Genomic DNA, 24,183 nt, shown 5'->3' with positions numbered 1-24,183 from the left:
AGGGAAGCAGAAGTACTAACGTTACATCTTACACTAGGAACAAGGAGTTGAAATGCTACAATGTTCCAAGAGGTCACAGCTGCTTGAAATAGGCAAAATCACCAAACGGTTGAGCTAGGTTCTCGTGTGATTGACCAAAACCGAATATTTTTTGGTTTTCAAGGGATAGTAAGGCATCTGACTTGGAGCGAAGGGGGGGATGCATTATTGATTTAGAGCGTAACGTCTTCTAGGATACCAACATGAATATACTTGCATATTCCACTTCAGTCAGCTTGAATACATGTGACCACTCACCTGATACACATCCCAACTTACGCTGCGACTTGAATATCTGGTGTCTTGACTTGATTAAACAACATGAACACAAAATAGGGTAAAAGCTACAGCGGCCATGGACAAATATGGATGTCAAAAAAACATCAAAAGGATCATTATTGGTCACTCGAGAATCGTGACAGGTTATCGAACATCTAGACGCCCGCGAAGTGCCATCCCAGAAGTGTACCACCGCCTTCCCCTTGGAGGATCCTCTCGTCAGTTTTGTTTTTACTCCATGGAAGGTACCACGTCAAAACGTTGGAAGCCGGTGTTGATCTATTGGTAAAAGGTTCGAAGACGGCTTTGTCTGTAATGTCTTTACAAGAGTAACATATTCCGAGAGACGAGAAGTAGCCTCCTCCGCCGTCTTGCGTGAATGTGCAGTTGCGAGAGGTGCAGGCGAAGTTGATTAGCTCTCCAGCCTTTGCAGGGTCCACAAGACCTTTATTGATAGCCTTCCGCATTTTCTGATTCGAGGTGATGGGGGCAGCATCGAGGGAGCTGTCGCGCTGTTGAGGATTGCCCGAATAGTTGTTCGTCCGAGACACTTCGGCTATACCGAACTCTGCCGTGATATCACAAGAGCCAAGGTTGATTGTAGCCTGGGAAAAAGCGTCGATTGCAAGGGCTGCAACGGTGATGAATGCACCAAGTCCAGCCAAATATCTGTCAAATCGTCAATAGGCCAACCTCAACAATGATTAAGTACACATTTTACCCTCTAATGTTCGGCAGAAGAATGCATCTCTTCATCAACAGAACTGACCCCCACGGCCCTCGACTCGCATTGTCAAACAAGACGAGATCACCTAGCGTTTGAGATCGATCGAACCAGTTCCATTTCAACTGTCCTAAGCCTAATGACCATCACAAGTTAGAATGTTTGCATGCCTTTCAAACACCGTCAGCCCATCGACGAGAGACAGAGACTTACCTTCGGCGACAGGAAGTATGAGCGCAGCTTTGAACACAGCCGTGAAGACGGCGATCAAGGAGTTGATTGATATGAGCTTTGGCCAGTTGGGAAGAGGTTGCCCTCGGTAAACGGATAGGATAATAACTATCGCAGAGATGCACTCCAATGCTAGAACGCTGCTGAACATCTCTACCCACCACACTGACCAGATCCATTCTACGGATAATCCGCTGTTCGGTGGTGTATTTGGCTGCTCGTGGTTTGGGACTTCGTTCTCAGCAAGCTTCAAGGTCAACTGTTGGGGAAGCTCTTCTTCCGAGTCCACCGAGGACACCTCCGAAACTGACGTGGGGTGTAAAGTCTCTTGATCAGAGATGTCTACCATGTTTGGGGCAAGGAAGGCCCTATGTTCGTCGTTCATAGACATATCTCTGGTCTCCTGGAAAGAATAACCGCATTCTTCTTCGACGGGTGTTGAGGGTTGTTGAGGGGACAGCTCTATTGAATCGTTGCTTTCTTCATTAGAAGCAATCGGAGCCCTGCGCAGTGAAAGCAAGATAGGAGAGTACATGGCACTTGAAGAAAGAGAATCGACCATCTTGCGAGAGAAAATCAGACGCGAGAGTAACGCGAGGCTGTATCGAGGGAGATCAGTGTATAAATAAGATGGCTACTTTATCTATAGCAAGACATGTTCCAACACATTTGGACGAGGCTGGAGCTGCAAGTACCTGTGGCGTTCCCCTTGCTTGTGGTAAGATATGCGATTCGCCATTTTCACCAAGCCGTCAGCAGTAGATGCGGTTGCAATTGGCCATGTGTGAGACCTCCAAATAGTTACGAGTTCTGGTGCAACTCCGGCAATGCACATCTCGGAATAGAGGAATGGAAGCCTCTTCTCGGTTCAGCCTCAATGCCCCACGAATGCAGGTCCTGGAGGTTGAGACTGGGCTTACGATGGGAAGCAGTTAGCAGTACAGTCATCTTTCTCTTATGGCAGGCTTGAAAAAGCATGTCATTTCAAGTAATGGGTACACACTACGCTGTTCATTTAAAACTGTATTCTCGTACTTGTGACTCACAAGCATTTACTTTCTTCAATAACAAGATACTTGGGAGACTGGGCTTAAACTCTCAGCCTCCCTCGCCCACTTCCCTTGCAGGATCACCACATCTCTCCACAACCTTTTGATCAGCTTCAAAAGCAAATCGTCCGACGTTCACATTTGGTAACCGCTAGACTCGGTATGCAGCGTCCTCTTCTTTCATCACGAAACTCCAGCCGACCACTATCGAAGTAGGGGTTCGACGAACACAGTGGTCTAACCAAGCGAGGATAGTATTCCATGGCCTACCTTATTTGACTCCCAGTATAACATGGTCTACAGACATTTAGTCTAATACATGCTTATGTTTGACGGACTTCGGCAGACCTCAGGCAACCTGATACCTGGCTCTCACGAGCCTGGCAGCCCTAAAGAATCGGCATCACAATGATTCTGAGGATGTTTATAACCCATTCGAACCCAATAAGCCTCAAGGCCTTCCAAGTGTCTATTCCTGCGTCATCACAGCCATGCAAACTGTACACAATCCGGATCATCTATCCTCGATACTCGTACATCCCGATAACGCCAAGCAATGATGTGTCATACCCTCCAGCCTCGCGGCTAGTCCCAAACCCCCTTCTGCTGCCATTCCCCTCTCTCAAAGCTACTCAGCTCAATCAAGAATTCCGTCTCTCATGATCCATCCCGACCATCTCATACCCGCTTTCCCCGTCCCTCCCCCTTCCACGTCCACGTCCCCTGGAGAACCCGAGCCCATCCTCCTCGTCTCCGGTGCCACCATTTTGCGCGGCACCATCACCACTGCTCCCAGCACCGCCCCCGGTATTTCCACCGCCTCCACCGCCGAACGATATGGGCCTCAGCTCGCGGTATCTGGACCCCCAAACGGCCAACGCTACACAGATACCCGAACTGGCCGCCATGGCACCCCACCACATTGCGTTCCGTGGGATGCGGCCGGTGTATAAGCTCGTGACAACGAGGTGTAGACCATGCATCGTCAGCGCGAAGTCGGGTACGAGCTTTGAACGGCCGATGAGGATGATGATTGCGACAGCCCTGTTGTTGTATGTTAGCGCTGGTCTTCAAGCTCATGCCCTTGCTCGCTCGCGTCCTTTCTCACTTCACCCAACGAGCTCCAGCCCCCCAGAAGCCACATGCTTCCAGCCCAAATGTCCCGTATGAAGGACGGAGAAAAAGGGGAGAACTCACATGCAGAAACCCCCATCCAGAACCCACAAGAATGCTCCCAACCACCCCTGCGTCGTATCCCCCCGAACAGCCTCCCACCCAAAGACAAGATCCAACGTGAACCCCGTACCAGCGACGAGCGCTGAGAAGAGCATCAACACCAGTGCTCCGGCATAGTACAGTCCTTGTAACGCCGCGATCTGCGAAGCGATGCGCAGTGGGGGCAGGTCGTTGAGGGCGCCCGGCCGGGGCGGCTTGCGACGGCGGGGCATGGCGGGTTGAGGTCACGGTTGTTTCGGAGGGTTTGGTTGCTTCGGGTTTCGAGGAACGCTATGGTAGGTAGGTTTCTGGAGTAATGTAGATGGTTGAATGAGTCGTTGTTTTCGTGGTCGTCGTCGAAAGGAAGGGAGAGAGAGTTTGTCTAGGTGTCGTTGCGAAAGACGGTCGTGCGCTCTGTCTTGTTCTTGGTCTTGCGAATCTCGCTACCGGCGGAGCATGATCGAGCTTTCCTTTGCGGTTCGCAATAAGAAACTCCCAGACCACCCCCCGGTCGTAATCCCTTCTTCCCTGGAGCAAATCTCCGTGGCCGCTTATAAGCTCTTGCGTCCCTATTGGCAATCAAAGGCTGGGGAAATTGCGTAAAATGTCAGACCCCAGCGTCGATTCGTTCTCGTGGGGATCGTTTCCGTCTTTTGAACGTATTTCAATGTGATTCGTGGTTTGTTGCGTCCAAGCTGTCACGTTGGGAAGGATGTGCCACAAGGGAAGCAGCGGGATGTTGACAGTTTTGGTGGCTGGAGTCAGCTGGGCCAGTTTGCGCCACACTTTCTGTCTTTCTGCGGCGCGCGCCGGTGAGCCTGTGCCTGCCTAGAATCGCAACGGCAGAGCTTCCAATCGGCACCCGCCACGCTAAGGACGAATGAGGCAAGGCTCACATTGGAGCTGAGCCGTGACAGAGCCACCCCGGTAGAGTAAACTATCCCACTCTAGGCCACCGCTCGATATTCTGCCGGCCCTCCACTTCGAACTTCGCGGCGTTGTTCAAGATCTACAGAAGTCGTCAAGACTTTATCTGAACCGCCACTCGTCGAGCGCATACGCCAGATCAACCCGCATAACGTCAAAAGCCTGCTTCTTCAACCAAACTTTCCTCCGGCACCCACCACCAAACTCACGATCCATCGATCCCCTCCCGATCCTCCCGATATTGACACCACACCATAAAACCCGAACGTCCCCCTCTCGTCGACACAATGGGCCTCTTCTCCTCCTTCCAATCCGAAGAAGCCAAGCGCGCCGAAGAAGTCCGCACGGGAGCCGTCGCCCCTGACCGCAGCGAACGCCGCAAGTGCTGGGAGGCCCGCGACGCATACTTTGGCTGCCTCGACCGCAACGTCATCGTCGACGCCCTCAAGGACGATGCTAAAGCCCGCAAGGCCTGTCCCGCCGAGAACCAGGTCTTTGAGCGGGATTGCGCTGCTGCTTGGGTACGTGCCGTGTCCCCCCCTGCTCGAATCCCGTTCCTCCTTGCGCAGTCGTCCTTAGGCTCCTTGCGATCATGGGTGTAGCTTCTTGCTACCCCAGCGGCAGGACCTTTGACCAAAGCTGTTACCGGTTCACGCAACAAAGACAATTGAAACAAACACCAACTTCTGGACCTCGAACGGAGACCCTCGCTCCGAACAAACCCAAAACTAACACTAACCCTCCTCTTCTAGGTAAAATACTTTAAGCAATGGCGCGTAGCAGACCTCCAAAAGAAGCAGCGCATAGCCCAGCTCGAAGCCGAAAACGCAATCAAGATGGACGTCACCACCACCTTTGCCGACCAGCCCTCAGCCCCCTCCTCCTCCAAGGGACCGACGCCAACAAAGGTCGATCTGCAGGATATGCTCGCCTCGAGGAGGCAGTAAGACGGAGACCCTTCGAGTTCAAGACAAAGAAACAAGTCTAAAGTGAACCAACGAACCAACCAAACACCACGTCCAGTCAGATTTCGGGCGGAACCTCAGCTTTCTTCTCTCTGGCTAATCTGTCTGACGATACCGAGTTTTCGGCAACTGTATATGGCCCCTTTGATACCAGAAGACCTCCCTTTCCTCCAGCTATTATTCGCTGGTGTACAACACTGTGTTTCTATAAACTTCACTCCTCAGGGGTCCGGCGGGATTCAGAATAACGTCTGTAGAATAATGTAAATCACGATGACAAAAGAACCACTAGCCATCAATAAGCCAAGCACGGCTACTTTCAAAAGCCAGGCATCTACGTTACTGAGAAACACATCACAATGCAAACTTGTCTTCGACACAGTTGAGAACCGACCTTCTATTTGTGCTACCTAGACGCACCCAACCCCATCCATATTATGAGAAGGGAATAAAAAGCGCCCTCTTGAATATCGCTGTAAAGTTTTCCACCAATCCCATCCCACGACTCCTAATTCTTTTTTTCTCCCTTTTGCCTTTGATTCCCAGCAGAGGTTGGTCATCACCGGGGGCGGAAAACAATGATTTTTTACGTGATGACCTTTATGTATGAGAGACTTTCTGTATGGGCGAAAAACAAGAGAACAAAAAAAGAGGTTTGATAATAAAACCAAAGGAAAAAGGTGTGAGGAGAGAGAAATGAAAAGGTTTGAATAAAAAAAAAGAAGAAGCATGCTCAATGCAATGGTGGTATCATCCATGAGAGAAAACACTAGTAAAAAGCTCTGTGGCTCGTCTCGGCTCTCTGTTGCCTCGGTCGCTGTGAGACCTCGTTGAACGAGCTTGCAGAAATTGTCATTGACCCCGTTGATGCAATTGTTGATTTGTCGACCCGTCTCTGTCTCTCTCCCTCTCTGCTCCTCATGCTTCATCCACCCTTCTCTTCCCGTCGCGTGTCGTCCCCTGCTTCGTCATTGCTCCCACTCTTACTCCCAACGCCACGGATCCGTCTGCTGTTGTTCCGCAAGAGGCGGCTTGCGCCCTAGGCCAGGCCCATGCGGAAGCTGCTCTGTCCGCCAGCCTCCTTTGGCAGCGGCGGCAAGGCTTTATCCAGCGAGTCCTTGCTAAGGCGAGGCTTGATGTTAAGCGAGTCCTCTCTGCTCATTGTCGAACCGTTTCCGTTGGGCAGCGCCCCGTAGCCGCTGTCTTGACTTTCGGGCTTAAGATGATGTCCCTTGGGCGGCGTCGGCGGCGCATAGTCCCTGAGTCCGGCGAATCTGCTCTCCATACCAGGCTTCGCTGGGGTAGCCGGTCGGTGGTCATCCCCATCACGACTCGCTGCCCCGTCTCTGCTTCTGCCGCCTAGCGATGAAGCCTCTCCTGCCTCTTCAACTACAGGTAAGATAGGAGCCCCTTGGCCACCAGATTCTCGCCGTTCGTTCATTTTGGTTGTCGACAGGACGACATCTGGAACGTTGAGCTCGGAAGCCCCGTGTCTCTCGGATCTTCGGGCATCTTGCTGGGCTCGCTCGACGGTTTCGCGTGCTTCGGGTGACATTGGAGCGCTAGGCGGGGTTGGCGGAGGTCGGTAGTCGGGCATTGGGGGAATGTTGTTTGTCCCCGACCTCCGGCGCATGCTCGAGCTCCAGCTGGCAACACGCTGTCTCTCCGCAGCTGCAGCTGCCTCGATCTGCTCCTGGTCCTTCCGCTGCTTCTCTCTAATCGCCTCTTCAGGGGACATCGTGATACCCTCGACGAAGTTGTAGAATCGGTCGCCGTACTGTTCAGGGGGAAGAGCGGAGATCTTGGTCTTGTCGCTTGTCAGTCCCTTCCAGAAGTGCTCAATCTTTTTGATCATTCCGTACTATACAATAAGTTAGCAATGAAACAGCAAGCGCGGGAAGAAATCATACGTGAGTCAGGCAGTCGATGACGCCCAGGTAGTAGATCTCATCGGCTGGAGAGTTGTCCTCATGGGTCGCCTGGAATCCACCATCGTCCTGATTGAAGATGTATCCCGATCTGCTATGTCCCTCATCGAGCTCGTCTGGCATTTGAGCTGCAGTCTGTCCCATGGGCACTGGCCGTTCGTGCCTGATCATATTGCGCAGCTCCCGCGCCTTGCGAGCGTTCTCCAGTTTGGAAGGCGTTCGCAAGAGAACCGATGGCGGCTCACCATCTTCTTGCTCGCCGCCGGGGTTGAAGACCTGAAGAGTCTTTCCTCGAAGATTCTCCTCGTTCCCTCGCTGTAAATCGTGGATACCGATCAACAGAGAGTAGTCCATGATTTTGAGCTTCTTCATCAAGACCACATCCTTTTGCAGCTGCTCCAAGAATAGCTTCTTCTTCTGGATGCCAAGTTCGAGGTTTCGTTGTCTGCGCATCCAGTTGAGATCCTTCAGCGTCGCCCGAGGGTTCTTGTCCAGGTCCTCTTCCTTATAGTCGCGGCCAATCGTAGATCCCTTCAAGTCGAAAGTGGTGTGGATGTCCCGGTGGGGAGGGAAGAGGTTGTTCATTACTACGAAGTGAATCTTCTTTCCGTAGGGCATCTTGACACGGTGGAGACCGTAGAATTGAGATAGCAGCGTATTCGGGTTCTCGGTGACGTGATGGTAGTAGTCCTTGAGGACCTTGCGGAGGAACTTGTGCTCGGCGTGGTGGATCGTCTTGATGATGTACTTGTAGTCTCTGGAGAAGTAGAAGAAGCTACCACTCTTTCCAGGGGAACCCAGTTCGGACAGGATATACTTGCCCGTCAGAGACATGAGGTAGTCTGCGGGATCCAAGCGAAACAGGCCGCGTAGATGTCGGAATACCCACGGCGCATAATCCTTAAATTTGAAATCGTACTTCGCCGAGGGCACCAACTCGTTTCCGGCACTGAAGAAATTAGTAAACTTGCAAAGCACGTGGGTAACACGGGACTTGACGTACATGTCAAAAGTCGACTTCTGCTTTGCCTCAAAGTCAGCATCCGTAAGGGGCCGGTCGAGCTTCGCGTTCGTGCGGGACACCGAGACACGGATGCCCGTCAACATGTTGTAGGCCGTGACCCAGTTGGTGTGATGTTCATCGACCTTTGTGCCGACCAAGACTCTATCGTCATCCTCCTCTTCCTTTCTCTTCCTCTTACTCGCCCGCTTCTGTCGATAATGTTCGGCCCAGCGCAGGGCTTCCTCGTCGGGCACCACCTCGTCACGCGGTACATCAGACTGCATGGAGCGAGTATCTCTCCGCACCAGATTAAGGGACGCCCTACGCACTCTTTGCGTGGTGCTTGTGGGAGAGAAGCGACCGCTGGAGAAGCCCGTATCGGAGCCATCTTTAGAAGCGCGATTGGATTGGGTGCCGGGAACCTCGAGCGTATGTCGATGTTTCAATCCGCCATTTGGCGGTTGCAGGCCCGTCGGTGTCGATCCGTTAGGGGTAGCACCACCGGATTGATAAAGCGGCGGAGACGAGAAGCGTTGCGGTGATGCCGGTTGGTTGTTGGCGGTGGGATCTGGGGACAGCGATGCGTTGCTGGGTGCTGCAACGGGCGTTGTGTGGCCGTTGACAAGTCTACCTTGTGACGGTATTGCTGGAGGTGCGTAGTTGGGACTGCTAGTCCCGTTTGTTTTTATGGTATGATCGATGGATCCAGCCGCAGGCGATCCAATTGATGGCGGCGTAAGGTAGTTATCCGTCGGGCTCGATTGCTCGGTATCGGAAGATGGCTTCTTGATGATAGTGATGGGCGGCGGCGGAGCTGTCCGGTCGGGCATGGTGACGGTGTGTCCATTTTGTAACGGGTGTTTCTGGTTCTTGTAATCGTTGTACTGGTCGTGGTGATGAGAGTCGTGGTCGTGATAATCAAAGTCTGCGCCTCCTCCGGCCCCTGCCGAGCCGTTGGGCAACGAGCTCATGCTAGTCGGCCTCGTCCCATTCATCTGATTGGGGATGGAATCAGAGACGTCTGAGGCGTGGGTTGATGAGGTTGAGCTTTCGTCGAAGCTATCATGGAGGTTGTTTGAGCGCGATGGGCGAAGCGGTAGGGTATGGGAGAGCCCGTCAATTGGGTGCTTGTGGCCAGACAGATCAAGCGTGTTGTTTGGGTCGAGGTCCAGAAAGTCGGAATTTGGCGAGTAGACGGGGGCGTTCTCGCGGGTGAGGTAGGTGGGCATGGTCGGTCGGCCGGGGTTCGAGACGTCGGGAGGCTGGACGTAGCTGAATGTGGGAGTGGATGTGACGGGGGGGGGTGTTAACGGCTACTGCTACTATTCTGAGCGATGTCGTTATTTTGTCTCTAGTTTCTCCTGGTTGTTCGTGGGGGTATCAGCGGCAGGATGGCGATATTATCGAGTCCTTGGATGGTTCGTTTGTTGGATTGAAAGAAAGAAAACAGAACAGGCCGAGCAAAGTCTCAGCACATTGTTTTCCGATGAAAGAAAAAACAACGCAAAAGTCGAATCAATGCGGCCGTTTGTTCGTATGGATCGTCGAGGTTTGGGGGGTATCGTACTTTCGCTAGGCGTGCAATTGACGGGGGTCGACGTTGTCGCTGTCGATGGTGAAGATCGACGAGTACCAGGAGCAAAGATGGGAAATTGGGGACGATGCGTCGCTCCTGACTAGGCGGTCGAAGTCGTCAGGTTCGTCTTTGTCGGGATGGAGGACTAGACGAACAGAGAGGAGGAAGCGTCGGAGAAGATGCGGAGGGTTGCGAGTCGAGACGGAGACGGAGACAGAGACAGAGACGGGAGAGGATAAATCAATGGCTCGGGCATGTCTCGACGGCGGCGCGGCGCATGATATGACGAGGTGGGTGGTGGTGGCCGGTTGGATGAAGAGAGGGAGTAGGAAGGAAAGCCGGGGAAGAGAGGTTTTGACGATGAGAGAGGTTCAGGTCAAAGAGACGGCGAGAGCGCACAAGGTTACGGGTCCACGTTGGTGGAAGAGACGTCTTGCAGGGCAGTACTACGTACAGATAGGCAGTGTCCAGTACCGTGAGGTACCTGACGAAACTACGGGTCACAGGTGAGGTAGGCAGGCCTCATCAGCCGGGAGGGAGACGCTGGAGACACATCAGGAAGAGCCGAACAGGCGGCCCGGCCCACTGAAAGAAAGCCACCGGGCCCCTGACGGTACCACTGATCACAACACAGAACCACTGAGAGACGCTGGTAGCCCGGCGTGGACAGGACAGTGGAGGTTATCTTCCATCGACAGTCCGTCAAGAGGTACGTACTCCAAGGTTTACCACCTCAAATTCACCTGAAAGCAGGATGTTCAGCAGAGGGGCGGGACTCGGGAGGACGCTGGCAGTGATGGCAAGTTCAAACTTCAGTGGGCGAGTGGCAGAAAATGAAAGTGGGAGGCGGGTGCACAGGTTCCCTGTACGTACTCTGGTATCCACTGGCCGGCTGGATGTTCGCCCTGTTGCCCACTTCCTCCCGCGCCTTACCTAAGCTTCTGGATGGTTTGGTACCTTAGGCGGTAAGGCGCCATGTTCCTGAATGGGGGAAGGGGAAGGGGCTGGGTGAGTGGGCGGATATGTATACCTCCACCACTGATTACGTGCAGAGATACTTGGAGATCCACCTCTCCAAATGAGAGAGAAATACGCATCTCTGAGTGGCCGACGGCGGGGCTGCGGTAGTGGGGTCCATGGCCCAATAAGGCTTGGCCGCCCACCGGTCTCTGGGTCCTGTTGCCGGGGCTCGAAATGAGCCGGCGACCTCTTCGCTTTTTGTTCTCTCTCGCTGTGTCTCTCTCTCTTCTTTTTCAGAGTTCACTGTCCCAATTCTCCTCCAAGTTACACCAAACATTGAAGCTAGGCATACTTAGGTAATCTTTCGCCGCCAAAGGGCCCCTGGTGAGTCCCCCGTCTCGCTCTCGCCGACACGGTCACCGTTCACTGGTCAAGAACACACAGGGACAGCAGCAAGTCCCGCCGCCCAGCCCAGCCCCAAGACGTGCTTGACGCCGTGTTTCCGGCCAACTGGGTCAAATTCGACTACCAAGCCACGGCATCCAATCTCGACTTGTCAAGGGCCGTAGAAGGCGTCTCGAAGGGGGAGGGGGAGCCTGAAGGAGCCTCAAATATGCCACCAGTCGCCGATGGCCGTCGATACATCTCTTGAAGTTCTTCCCGAGTAACCTCTCTGCCACCACCATGGCCCTGACTCCATAAGACGTCAAAATCATGGGACGGAAGACCCCGCGGTCCTTGCATACACGTACATACATAAGCGGTCCCCTTTTCCCACTCTCATGTCCGTACTATTCATAGCACCCACCACCTCTGTTCCCCTTTCAACGACCTCCTCCGTGGATACGTGGATATGCACTCCGGTAGGTAGCATTGGATCGTCGACTGAGCCTCACTATGCATGCAGCTCCTTAAACCTGCCCTCACTTTGACCCTTGGAAGTTGGAACTCCCGAGTCCTCATATCCAACATATCCCTATCCCATCACTTCATCATCAAGTCTCGTCACTGCCAAAGTTACAGGTTTTTGCACTGATCCACCGTGAGTGTGTCTCACAGCCACACTCCTGTTTTGTTCCTGCATATCCCTATGCCGCCGCGAAATCAGACATGCATTCGATAGCACTTCGCTAGATATTGATATTGTGCTCAAATGGCGGTACATCGATTACCACGTCTCATCCCCTTCCCTCGCCCCTCACACGGTCCAGTCCCTCTGCTATCACGTTACTATATTTCAACTCGTTCCGAGATCTCAGGAGTGAGGGGCCAGCTTTCACCAAAGCAAAGGCCCAAAGGGAGCCGCAATGGATCAAATGCCCCTGGACATTTGTACGCGTGACATGTCGCATACAGACACACTTGTCCAGAACCATCCCGTTCCCCCCGTCAACACCTTAATATCAACGACCTGCCACTCTATGTACATGCATGACCGCCCCGTTGGCGGGCCCCCCTTCCCCTCTCCTTCGTATAGGCAAGAGCAACAGATTGCAGAAAACTTTCCCCTGCGCAGCTGGAAGACCCTCGTTGTCAGCCTGCAGAGCGGGGTGCACCACCAACCGTTGGGACATTGCGCCCTCATCTCGTCCCTGGTCGGCCCCCTTTGATTGTCTCTGTTTGTCGCAAAGCGACGGATCCTCTGGGGTTTCTGTTCCAGAATAGAAAACATGACGAACAAGACGATGGAGATTGTGGAAATGCAGTCGGCATGTGGCCTCGGCGCTCACGTCTATCGGAAAAGTAGACTCACCCTGTCAGAGACACACATATCCCCCTCGTAGTAATGCTTCACAGAAGCGAGAGAGGCTCGAAACACGCAAGGTGTGCATTTACAGATGGCGATATTGACTTCCGCGTTGCCTTACCTTCACTCGTCCTCCAGTCCACTGTTCATATCACCACTAGTGCCGCGGGGCACGGGAACCCAAAGAACCCCGGGCCCGATCGCCGTCAGCAGTTAATCGGGCCTCCCTTCATCTGCCTCGCCCTCTGTACCTCTTTCCTCCAAATTCCGACTGTCGTCCTGAATACAGACGTTGCGTTGCTCAAGTCTAGGACTGACCTAAGCACCCTTCAGGGGCAGCCATGGATCTTTCGTGAGAGACAAGAACCAACAAGTGCCCAATCACACATGGATCCGAGGCGTCCAAGTTGGTTTGTTCGAAATCAGCTTTTGGCCACCTGCGATTTCGCGGCAGCTAGCCAGCTACCGCATCCCGAGGGCCGCGCCGGACCATGACTCAATGAGATACCTGTATCCATACCGATATGAATAGAGCTTATACATAGCCTCATCTTCTCTATCAAAAAGCATATTTCAGATGGTACCTTTCGGGCAAGTTCCTCTCCGAGTAGAATCACGTCGCCGAAGCCAGAGCCGTAGCCACCGCCATTCTTTTCAAATGTCCAGTCTCAGTCCTCCAACCTTCTCAGCCTAGGTCTTACCGCCCGCGGATCCCCAAGACGGGTAGAGAAGGATTGCGTATGCGTGCCAAAAACGGATGCCAACTCATCAGGCGCCCAAGATCGTCCAAGGTCACATCACGCACCACAAATCACACAACAGACATCACACTCGCACCACACGCCCCTAGAAACCTGACCGCCAGTCCCCCCCAAAGATTGCTGATAGTGAGCCCTTCGGAGATTCGGGGAAAGATGAGAGGCACACACGCAGACACGCTCACTCACACCGTCTGATGAGAAGCTAGCCAGCGTGCCAGCCCAAACCCCGTGACGTTGTGCCAGTCCTGGCCGTTACAACTGCACTAAACATGCACAGTCCCTGATTTACCCTGGATCGCCAGAACGTGGACGATCCCTTGGGACTGCCAAAAATGCAATGACCTCATGGTTTACCTGCCCATCAATTCTGTTGTCTACCTACGCTCTCACTCATAGGGTCACCACTTGAGCCCAGTCGTGCCGCACGTGGAACATGAGAATGGACCACAGCAGACTCTTGAGCCCCAATTTCAATCTTTCACTCATTGCCGCGAACTTCTCTAGTAGCACAACCAGGGATGCCCTCTCACCAACCGGACACCCACCGCCCAGTTCTTTCACCAGAAGAACCAAGAAAGCTGTTCACACAACAAGTCCCTTCCCTGACATTTTTACTTTATAGTGCTCCGTACCCGCTCCGGGTTCCCGCGCCTGGGATGAACCTCCTTGGTTTACGCGCGTGCCCCTGGCCTTTCACTGCCGCTCGCACCCTTTCCTGCCCGCCACCCGCCAGAACAGGAGCGTTATTCAGTAATGCTAAGGAATAAAAAAACATAGTAAAAAAAAAATTTAGTGGTTGCATCGAGAGCTTTGGCCCCCATCGCGGCACGGCACGGAAAGGGGCGCTTGCAATAAGGTCGTTCATGCTATGCGGTGCAGGCCTGGCCGTGGGCACGAACATGTTTGATGCCTTGAGTCCCAATACTCGTTCGTATAAGAGTGGTTATCGACTGTTCAGCGACTTGTCACTCTGAGCTTCACTGAATCGAAGTTTTGAGGCATCTTGCCCGATATCTCTCACTCTTCCATTCTGTTCTACAATATCTCCCGTCATACATCTTCTCCTCATCTCGCCAACACGAGGCCTCCCAGTGCAGTTCGTAACGACGGCTCTTTCGGGATTACGATAATCTGAACTCATCATCCCCCCTGAACCTAACTGAATCCTGTACTACGACCCCCAGAACATGTTCATGCCCTTACGTGCATACGTCAGAGCTCCAACGGAATCGTCCGTGACAGGTCGCGATTAAACAATGCAAATGAATGTTTCCGAGCACGTTCACCTGCCTCATCCTGCAATTTACAAACAACGGACCGACAAAGCTTTCCAGTTCCTTCAATTGCTTGGAAACCCCGGGGATCATCATATTAATGCTGGCAAAGGGATGAAAAACAACAGACGATTGGTTCGTCACTTACCAGCCAACAAAGTCGCCGCCCTCCCCCTCATGCGCCGAACAGCCTCTCTTTCACATGTTTGTTTTAGATCAGGGTGAGAAAACAAAGCTGTTCCAAACATTTCACGGGTAGCACAAAGGTTCTCATGCGCAGCATCTGATGTGGCGCACCTGTCACCAGATGGCATTCCTGCCGTCCTAGAGCTTATGCGGCCCTCAACTTGAGACTTGAGTTCATCTCATATCCTCGTTATGAGCCCGGCCTTCTGTCGAGCATAAATACGGCTATTGGTATTTGTAGGCACAAATGCAAGTTCCTTCCTGTGCACGTACTCCGAAGGATCGTTTGCTGTCCGAGATCATGCATAACCAATGTATTAATGGAGTAACACGTTATTACGCTCCTGCTCAACAACCTACCTGCAGCAGCATGTCCATCGGGTCCATGTCGCCAAAGACTCCCTCCAGACTCGCGAAATCAACATCGTCGAGGCCATAATAATGACCATATCCCTCCTCATGCGTGTTAGAATAGCATCCGTTGCTTGCGTCCCTTGCCTCTGTAGGTCCCGATATAATAGCTCCCGGGGCATCACCTTTCAAAACAGGGTGGACAGGTTGCCCATCGAAAGGGTGAGTCAACTGGCGGACATAGGTGAGCGCCGTCTCAAGGGTACAAGTAGACTTTCCTGAAGACAAGTTTCTCTGTATGGATTGAAGTGATTCTTTTCCGCCCTTTGGGTCAGCTTGTTCATCTTCGGAAACCATGAAGGAAAAGTACTTACTGCCGAGGCGGTTTGCTATCCCAAACATGTTAGAAAGAAGGGGCTGTGAAAGAGGCTGGTAGGAGCGATACTCACCAATAGGCCAACGGCTCCCTATCTGCTCCATAAACAACTCCAGCAGATCAAGCTGGGAGGAGAAAAGGGACATCTCGGACGAGAGCGCTCTTTGCAAAGAGAAGATTGCGCCGACCAAAAGAACAATGTAGGAGCACAACGGGTCAACAACGTCAAGGTAGGCGGGCTTCCATTTTCCGACGACTTCGGCCGCGTCGTTTGCCTTGTCCAAGATCGAGTGCCAGTGTGCTGTGAGATCGGGAGCAGCCGCGGTCGACGAGCCGCTCATCTCCACGGCACAGATGGCGAGTAGCAAGTCGGAGCTGGAACTATTAGCTTCACTGGTCCGATTTCATACGGGCACGACGTCGGGCGAGGATCATAGTGCTTACCAGGACCAGACGAGCAAATTCTTCAACCGAGACGCGTGGTCTCCTCCCGTCTCGCCAACGCTCAGATTCCTCACGGGCTGAAAGTACCACGAAGGCAACGCAAACGCCGTGGCCGCGCTGTCGCTCTCGAGCTCTCGCAGGCGGTTCTCGAGGCCTTTGGTGCGGCCGGACTTGACTAGGGATCTGAGTTCTGTGACGGATCTCACAAAGGTGCATACGCCGAGGTAGAGGCTCTGATTCGTACATGCCGGCTGTGAGAAGATGGCTTTCATCGTCCGCCAGTGTTTCGGATGCGTTGATCTGCTCAGAGACTCGTGCTGCGATAGGTCCTGATTGTGTTCAGAGTCAAGAGACGGCTGGGTCATGGACTCGGTAGGTGATTCAGAAGTGAGCTTGATCTTCTCTTCGAGGCGATTCGATATCGCGTTTGGTGATGCACTTTGAAGGCTTCCGTGTTAGCACAGTAGCGATGACTTCACAGGCATGCCCAAGCAAGACTTACGTGATGGCACAGCAGCAGGAGTCAAGGCGGTAGATGCACCACCATACCCTGTTCCACTCCTCCATCTCAGCATCCAAGTCCTCCGCCTCGTCCCGTCGTCTTGCTGCCAGTCCATCCCCACCGCCGGCGTCCTTCTCGCTATTGAGATCAAAAGCCCTGCCAGACACGTTACGCTGTCCTCCAAGGCACATCGTGTAGTACAAATCAGCCATCCTGGTGATCTTGGTGGTTTCGGTGACAGTTGCCCACGTCAAGGAGTCAGACATGGCGTGAAGGCACAGGAGAAAAGATGCTTTCAGTTCATCTACGCTCAGTTCCGAGTCGCTCGAGAGACTTTGAGCTCGGTTAGCAAAGTCTTCTGGTGACCACGGTATGACGCCTGGGTTCGCGAAGCGTGAAGACACGGTGAACAGGGCCATTTTGAGGCGGGGTGACATGCGCAGCGCACTTCTGAGTCGTCTGTCTGGACAAGTCTCGAGTAGTGGATAGTTTGGTTGGATGTGTTTGAAGTATAGATTTAATCTTGAGCGCTCTGTTAGTTCCTCAAGTCTTACTTCGCGTTGCTTCATGGCTGAATGTTGTTCACTAACAGGTAAGTTTCCATCTCGAGGCTGACGTTCGGGCCGTATGATAGGGGTCTTCCCAAGACATGCTCAGACCAAGACATAAGGGATGCATCGCCATTAGTTCTTGTTCGATTCGAAGCTCTAGATGGTATACCATCTGAGCCATCAGTGCAAACGGTTGTGTCTGTAGCTCGGCCACTTAACTCTGAACAGGCGGTCAGTTCAGTAGAAGTCGAGGGTTTGAGTCGTTTTGTGCATCCTTTTGGAGGTCCTGGAAAACGCCGTAACACGTATTAGAAAACAAAGTCGAAGCAACCTTAGGACAACACATTTACCTGGTTTCCTTCTTCTTTTGGTATACGAACAAGTGATAAGACGTGTACGGCAGTTTCCACACGCAGGACGGACTTGGTCACCTGTTCCACGACCACGCTGTTAATCGAAGCCATGTGGGGAGATGAGTATCAGAGTTTTTGAGCGGCTCAATCTCTTACACTTCGTTTTCTTCCTACGCAGATGATGTCAGTTCAGAAGCTTCCTTCAGACGAGGGTAGTTGGGAGTTGATGGATGGGAACGAACACTCTACAATGGTCGCAGACTCGTAGCTTCCCCTCATCTGACTCCGGAGGACTCGAGGTATTGCTTGACGGATGATGGTCGGCTGTGGTAATCCGAGGCGATTCGGCAGACATGACGATACGGGAACTCAGTCGCTATTGGCCTCCAGTGCATCAGGATCCTGGATAGCTAGCTTGATGACACCCCGAATCGTGACCTCACGCCCTCCAAACAGATAGAGAATAAGGCCAGAAGTGTCCAATGTCAAATTTTGAACAGATTGTCTGGCAAAAGACAAAAGGAATCTCAGAAGTCAAAGCTACTTGCTACAAAGTATGTAGACGGACACGGCGTTTCGTGCTGTAGGTCGCGGGACATATGCAGAGGACCCGAAGAGGCTTAGGGATCCCGTTTTTGCGGGGTAGCTTGTGGAGGTGCCGGGAGATCTCCATGGGGCTCTCGTACTTCCTCGCTTTCTGACGTCTTTGTTTCGGCCTCGGCAATTAGTAGCGGTCCGGGACTTTCTCCAATGAATTGATTTTCGATGATCAAACAATCGCACTCCATTTATAATGATTTTAAGTCTACTTGAGCAACACATATCCATAACCGAGTTTACGATCGTGCAAGATACGTCGTATAGGCCATACTTACACCAAAATCTCCTTTTACCGTAATGCTGAGCTTTGCCACAGACTCACAGCTTATCTAAGTACTAGACATACCATCGCATGATACATTCCGAAGAACTGCGAATTCACATCCGCACACAATCTTGCGGTATCTCGGCTAGCCACTGCCTCATTCCTTGCTAGCTATAATCTCTGGCGTCCGTGGGTTGAACCGAACCAACAAGCCCGACTGCTTCGCAAACCAATAAGTTGTTACCTGCCACTCCGGCTCACTCGACGCCCATTCAAGACTAAATTGCCGCAATATCTGAGGCACTACCTTCCCAACTTCCATGATCGAAATGTTCTTGCCAATACAAGTACGGACACCAGCCCCAAACTGCAGATGCCGGACAAAAGGTCAGCACATTCCTTCGAGATGGCGAGATGGCGAGATGGCGTCAACTTCATCAGAAGCTTCATACGTACACTCATGTTATGCCGGTCCATTGTCTTGACAGCTTCAATGTCGTCGCTGAGCCAGCGCTCGGGTCTAAAGGTATCGGCATCGTCGCCAAAGATGCTGCGGTCGCGGTGGATCACGGCGGCGTTCATGCCTACGATGGTGCCGGCCGGTAGGTGAAACCCAGAGATTTCGGCGCCCGTCTTCGGGACGATGCGTTCGAGGGGGTAGGATACGCCTGGGTGCATCCGCATGGATTCTTTGATGCATGCTTGGCTGTGTGTTGTCTCAACGTTAGGAGAGTGAATCATAAAGGCCCAGGTTGCTGAAGGGACTTACAGATATACGAGCTTTTGGCTCTCTCCGAACGTGACCACGGGCGACAGTTCTCCTTTTGCTTGTGCTTCGTCGATTTCCTTCTGTAGAATATCATACACGCGCTTGTCGCGCAAGACATAGTAGAAAAGAGCTCGGAGGGCGATGCCAGTCGTATCACTGCCAGCCAGCCTTGTTTGATTGAATAGTCAGTGCAGGCCACTTTACAAAGTATTGATTCTTCCTTACAGATTGCCCATCAAGTGGTTCATCATATCTCGAGTACTGATGTGTTCACCAGTAGACGCTTGCTCCCGTCGCAAATACGCCAAGAAATCTCCTCGTTCAGAAGAGTCTTGTTTGGCATCGTAATCTTCTAGGCCCTCCATCACCATCTTTGCCAGTTGAGGTCAGCTGGACACGCTCAGAAGAAAGATTTCAACAATGCACATCTCATGCTCGTAACTCACATTCATAACTATTGGCAATGGATCCGGAACTCCGAGTTTTTCCATCACCTTCCTCAACGTGATGTTGCCCAGAAGATACTTGTGCAAAGAAGGCACCTCCCCGATTATTCCGCCGTACATGAGACCGGTCTCAATGCCAGAGATAACATCGTTTACGTCGGACCGGGTCTCCATGAATCCGAAGCGACGGGAGAACGTGATGGCGCCAATGACGTCGAATGCGTACCACTGTACCCACGTGCCCAAGTCGACCACCTGCCCCTGCATATCGGTCATGGCATCCGTGAACATTTTCGTACAGGGGTCCACCAGATACTCGAGGGTTCGAATAGACGTCATGGAATACTTTTGTGCCACTGGTCGCTTGAGGGCCTTGTGCATCTCTGGGTCGATCGCCGTGAACAAACTCTGCATCCTTTCGTCTTCGTAAATAGCGTCCAACGTGTTGTAAAAGTTTGACTGAAGAATAATTGTGTTAGATTGTGTCAGATTGACCGTCTCCTTGTTGTACATACCTTGATGAACTTGGAATTTATGCCGTAGATGGTTTGCAGAGCTGCCGGGTCTGAAATGTCAACCACGTTGGGGGCAGTTCGTACGACTGGCCCGTACTTCTCATGAAGTATACGGTAGTCTGAATGGGCGTTGCCCTTCCAGACGAAGAACACGCGCCATAACGGAGTGAATCTGGCAAAGAAGGGCCCAGGAATTTTACTCAGGCCAGGGCGGAAAGCTACTCGCAGTGAGTTGACTAGGAGAATGAACAGGATCAAGACGAGCCCAAGTGCAACATGGTTAGAATCGATGGATAACATGGTAGCGCTCAATGAAGATTCTAGTGCGAGATTGTGGTTGAGTTATCATAGCGTAGGTCGTTGGGTGACAGTCCATTTATACTCTACATCCGGGGACTCAGCACTACCATAATCTGGCCCAGGGACATCGTCTCGAGCTCGCATAGATGTTGAGGTGTCCTAGTCTCTGTGGAGAAATTGAGGAATATTGGCTCCAGGCTACTCCGCACGTCGCTGCTCGCACCGACACATCACAACTTGCGGGGCATCCAGAGGATGCTCCGGTGTCTCAGGCCTCGCACAGTTGCCCCTCGGGAACTAGAAGACATTGGTCACATTACCGTTCATGAACCTAAGGAGACGCATACATGCGAGTAGTTTGTTGCCTTGCCTTAGGGTAGAATGTTTCCCTGCAACTGATTCTAGCGCCGAGACCGAAGGAACACCACGGTTTGCACATGGCTCTTGCGTATGTTATAGCATGTTCAAGACGTTACCACTAAATCGCAATAGTTAGGACGCACACTGCTCGACTATATCTAGATCGTAATCATATACAAACGAAGTGGAAATACTCTGAAGGCCTTGGCGGCTTCTGGAACTTGTCAACACAGCTGCCGGCATGGTTCCCACTACCGATCTCCGGAGCAATTGGGCCCCACCCGGTGTGACGCAGAGGTTCCTCCGGACCCACTTGAGGATGCTCCGGAGCCTGCATCTGCCGGTCATCACCTACGACCGAAAGGCCGTCGTCAATGCTTATCACCTGCGCTTTAATGTCACCTTCGTCATTGGCCTACAAATAACGTTGATCGACAGGTCACCTGACAGCACTTTCTGCAAGTTCTTTTCCGGCAGCACAAGTATTTAACTAAGGTGTTGTTTATGAATGTCAAGGTCTATCGCCGCGCACAAGTCTGTCTCACCATTTTTGAGGATCGATGTGTATCCATGAGCGTAGTGCGGATTCTTAACCGATGTAATAGATTATTGAATGGAATCAGCACAATCACTCTTCACGCTCTGTGCAACGAGGCCAATGTCTTTTCAGGGAAATCACGCTTCAGCCGTATGATCGAATTAGTCGAGTAGATACGGAGGCCCAACAATTATGTTCGAGAGGTGTCTGTATTGCAACAGAAACATCTGTCGCGGAATCTTTGTCAATATTGTATTGCTTCCGTATAGCGATTGCTAGCAGTACACATTCGCTTCCATCATTGGCAAGTGCTAGTAGCAACCCCCCTTCCCCCTTGGATGAACCATTGTGGACCGCCACTTCCCTCCTAGACATATCGAACATGTGAATAAAAAAATGCAGATGAAAGGCAAAAGGAAACCAGATGAGGTTATAGTCTCGGATTATATTCGCTCGTGCAGAAATACTTTGGGTCTATGTCTTTGGAGGGCCTCATCTTGCTTGTTGGTTCACGATCCCGAGCGAACCTCTTTTCTGAGAACTTCAGTATGATGTTACGCCGACGAGGTTAGTCTCAGAAACACCATTCGAACTACTTGGTATCTTTGAATCTTTTTTCCATTAGTGTGTTTGTAGCGCTACGTAGGTTATGTTGGGGCGACGCGAAATGCCCCCACGCTTCAGGCACGGCAGATTACTTGGCGCGAACGCCACGACACCTTGTACTCGAGCGAAAGTGCCCAAGTATCGGTGAGTGGTTCTCGTGCCAAACATACGGTCAGAAGGGATTTTGACTGTTAGTAGTCGCTGACCAGCTCCCAGTAGTGATTTAGTCAGATTGGCCGTGAGCCTAGAGATAGGTGGTGGGAGAGAGTAGACTCTCCTCTCAGAAGATGAAAGAAACATGTCGCCATGCAAATAATGCTCGAGTAATTCTCAAAAACTCCCTTTGTCGTCGGGAATGTGAGTAATGCTGCTCTGAGACTATGGCGCTCGAGTGGAAGCATAGGCGATTTCCCCAAGCGGCCATGTAGTGATTACATGCAAGATTTGGATTGAGACTCAAAGTCGATGCAGTCCACGACCGCGGAGAAATACCGCTGCTTTATTAGCTGACGTCTCACAAACAGACGCAACTCATCCTTAATTTCAGGCTTCCGAGTTTTACTCAGCCCCTTAGGCTTGTAGAATAGTATGGGAGGCCGCTCTTCATTGGCGTGAAATAGGGACCCGGGTGGATCATCGAAGAGTTGCGAAAGAAGGTGGACTTCATGAATGCCGGAAGCTTAACGGAAAACACCCGTTGACTGGTCGATAACTTGGAAAAGGCACTACCGAACGCGATGGAACTGAATATTGCACAACTTCGATCTTCGCGGCCGAGAATGAGGGAATGACGTTACAGCTGTGTGACCAACAGAGGACGTCCACTCTACGTGTGACCTACTAGATACTTGACAAGAGCGGAATGCTTCTACTACCCTAGATACCTTGAACGCTAATATCGGAGGCTGCAATGGCATGATACTCCTCCTTGAATTAACGACACATATCAGTGAGCCCGAGATGGCGGTGAAGCTTGCAGTCTGGTGACAAGTAAGAAATATTTCTGGCATCTAATGGAAGGGATCCTGGGAACATAATCTCATTCCTATTGGGGACACTTGTATATTTTACAAGTCAAGGAGTCATAGAGAGGGAAGGTTAGAGTTGCTATTCAGATTATGGAAGCGATCAGTGCCTTCGCGCCTTCGCTCTTCGTTCATTAGTTCAGAATCACCCGCATATAGGGACAAAGAACCACTTGAAGAGGAAACTTAGGCAAATAGCCAGAATTCAAGTTTTTGAATGCCTCAGCCAAAGAGGCTTCAGGCGAGGCAGCGTAACCATATTATTGAAGAAGTACCCCGACTTTCACAACTCTCGGCACGATTTTAATTTTACATAGATGGAACACTTCACACCTTATAATATATTTGCAGTTGCCATTATGACTATCTTCATGCTTCAATGATGTGCCTTATACAAGCAGTCAAGCGATCTATTTTGGCATTGAGATATCTCACGATTACATCTCACAGTTCCAAGTTTGAAAGGAACCTTGACATCATCTCGTACGTTGGGTCCACAACAGGACATCGTCAATACTGGTGCTTTGGGTCTCAGTGGGATACTCTTGATTCTATGTGTGAGCTGGTGTCAAGACTGAGTAATATCCAGCAGTTGATAGAACATGATTTGCATTTCAATCGCTGCAGCAATCTTCCCTAGTTTCTTGTGAGTATGCGTCGCCATGCCTCAGTCTCGTCCTGCGAGTTAAGGTAGTATGTGATCATCGGCCCTGAAGGCTGGCACCACGATAATTCCCCGACCGTTGATAACTTCTCATTGAAATCTTCTACGGGGACTCATGGCTTACCATCGTAACATGTCGTTGGCCGACAGTCCCACGGCTTCGGGTTGGCATTTCGGACATCGACTGCCACCTGCAGTCTCAGAAACAAATTACTACCGAAGCAGAGAACGATACCGAGCTGACAGGCTTCACACAGTACAAGTAGTAATCCCTTGTTCCGAACTAAACCTTGCTTCCTGAACCTACATCCACGTGGGGACATACATCCGGATTAACATGAATTAACGTTAAAGATACTCATCTCAAGTCCGATACTAGCTTGGCGGCGGCTACCTTGTCTACATTCAATCTTGAAAGTCGTGCTTGATTCAAGCTCGCTCCACCTTGCAGCTGTAGCGCAACGTAGCACTCGGAAAGGACCGTCGTGTCAAGTTGCAGGCGGTCTCATCTCGACGCCGCCAAGCCCAAGAAATCGTTTGATCACCACGCGACAGCTCGCCAACTCCTGCCCCCTCTTTGACCTTCCCCTTGATCACAAGAATGTATGCTTATAATAATCTCAAAGTCTCAACCTTGCCGCTCGTTCCTGCGGA

General features: G+C 51.7%; 6 protein-coding genes across 6 annotated transcripts; 2 read left to right on the top strand and 4 right to left on the bottom strand.

Moving 5' to 3' along the window:
* Positions 1–473: 473 nt before the first annotated feature.
* CABS01_07557 (uncharacterized protein) lies at positions 474–3,770 on the bottom strand (the record flags this gene model as incomplete). Its single annotated transcript, XM_060540919.1, has 5 exons — positions 474–987; positions 1,088–1,178; positions 1,256–1,872; positions 3,007–3,366; positions 3,520–3,770. 5 exons carry the CDS (start codon positions 3,768–3,770, stop codon positions 474–476), a joined length of 1,833 nt encoding a protein of 610 aa, XP_060403087.1.
* A 981-nt stretch (positions 3,771–4,751) lies between these two features.
* Positions 4,752–5,411, top strand: CABS01_07556 (uncharacterized protein; the record flags this gene model as incomplete). Its single annotated transcript, XM_060540918.1, has 2 exons — positions 4,752–4,985; positions 5,217–5,411. The coding sequence occupies 2 exons, from the start codon at positions 4,752–4,754 to the stop codon at positions 5,409–5,411; spliced, it is 429 nt and encodes a 142-aa protein (XP_060403086.1).
* Positions 5,412–6,468: 1,057 nt separating this feature from the next.
* CABS01_07555 (phosphatidylinositol-4-phosphate 5-Kinase) lies at positions 6,469–9,589 on the bottom strand (the record flags this gene model as incomplete). Its single annotated transcript, XM_060540917.1, has 2 exons — positions 6,469–7,290; positions 7,340–9,589. 2 exons carry the CDS (start codon positions 9,587–9,589, stop codon positions 6,469–6,471), a joined length of 3,072 nt encoding a protein of 1,023 aa, XP_060403085.1.
* Positions 9,590–13,922: 4,333 nt separating this feature from the next.
* CABS01_07554 (uncharacterized protein) lies at positions 13,923–14,171 on the top strand (the record flags this gene model as incomplete). Its single annotated transcript, XM_060540916.1, has 1 exon — positions 13,923–14,171. The coding sequence occupies one exon, from the start codon at positions 13,923–13,925 to the stop codon at positions 14,169–14,171; it is 249 nt and encodes an 82-aa protein (XP_060403084.1).
* A 1,041-nt stretch (positions 14,172–15,212) lies between these two features.
* On the bottom strand, positions 15,213–16,956 carry CABS01_07553 (uncharacterized protein; the record flags this gene model as incomplete). Its single annotated transcript, XM_060540915.1, has 4 exons — positions 15,213–15,604; positions 15,665–15,966; positions 16,036–16,473; positions 16,538–16,956. The coding sequence occupies 4 exons, from the start codon at positions 16,954–16,956 to the stop codon at positions 15,213–15,215; spliced, it is 1,551 nt and encodes a 516-aa protein (XP_060403083.1).
* Positions 16,957–18,463: 1,507 nt separating this feature from the next.
* Positions 18,464–20,336, bottom strand: CABS01_07552 (uncharacterized protein; the record flags this gene model as incomplete). The annotated part of the gene is made up of 6 exons (XM_060540914.1): positions 18,464–18,673; positions 18,763–19,012; positions 19,076–19,243; positions 19,301–19,446; positions 19,522–19,980; positions 20,037–20,336. The coding sequence occupies 6 exons, from the start codon at positions 20,334–20,336 to the stop codon at positions 18,464–18,466; spliced, it is 1,533 nt and encodes a 510-aa protein (XP_060403082.1).
* Positions 20,337–24,183: the final 3,847 nt, after the last annotated feature.

Source organism: Colletotrichum abscissum, assembly GCF_030869225.1.
Source record: "Colletotrichum abscissum strain IMI 504890 chromosome Unknown Scaffold_16.1, whole genome shotgun sequence".
Classification (NCBI taxonomy): Eukaryota; Fungi; Ascomycota; class Sordariomycetes; order Glomerellales; family Glomerellaceae; genus Colletotrichum; species Colletotrichum abscissum.
This window is presented reverse-complemented; position numbering and strand designations above follow the sequence as displayed.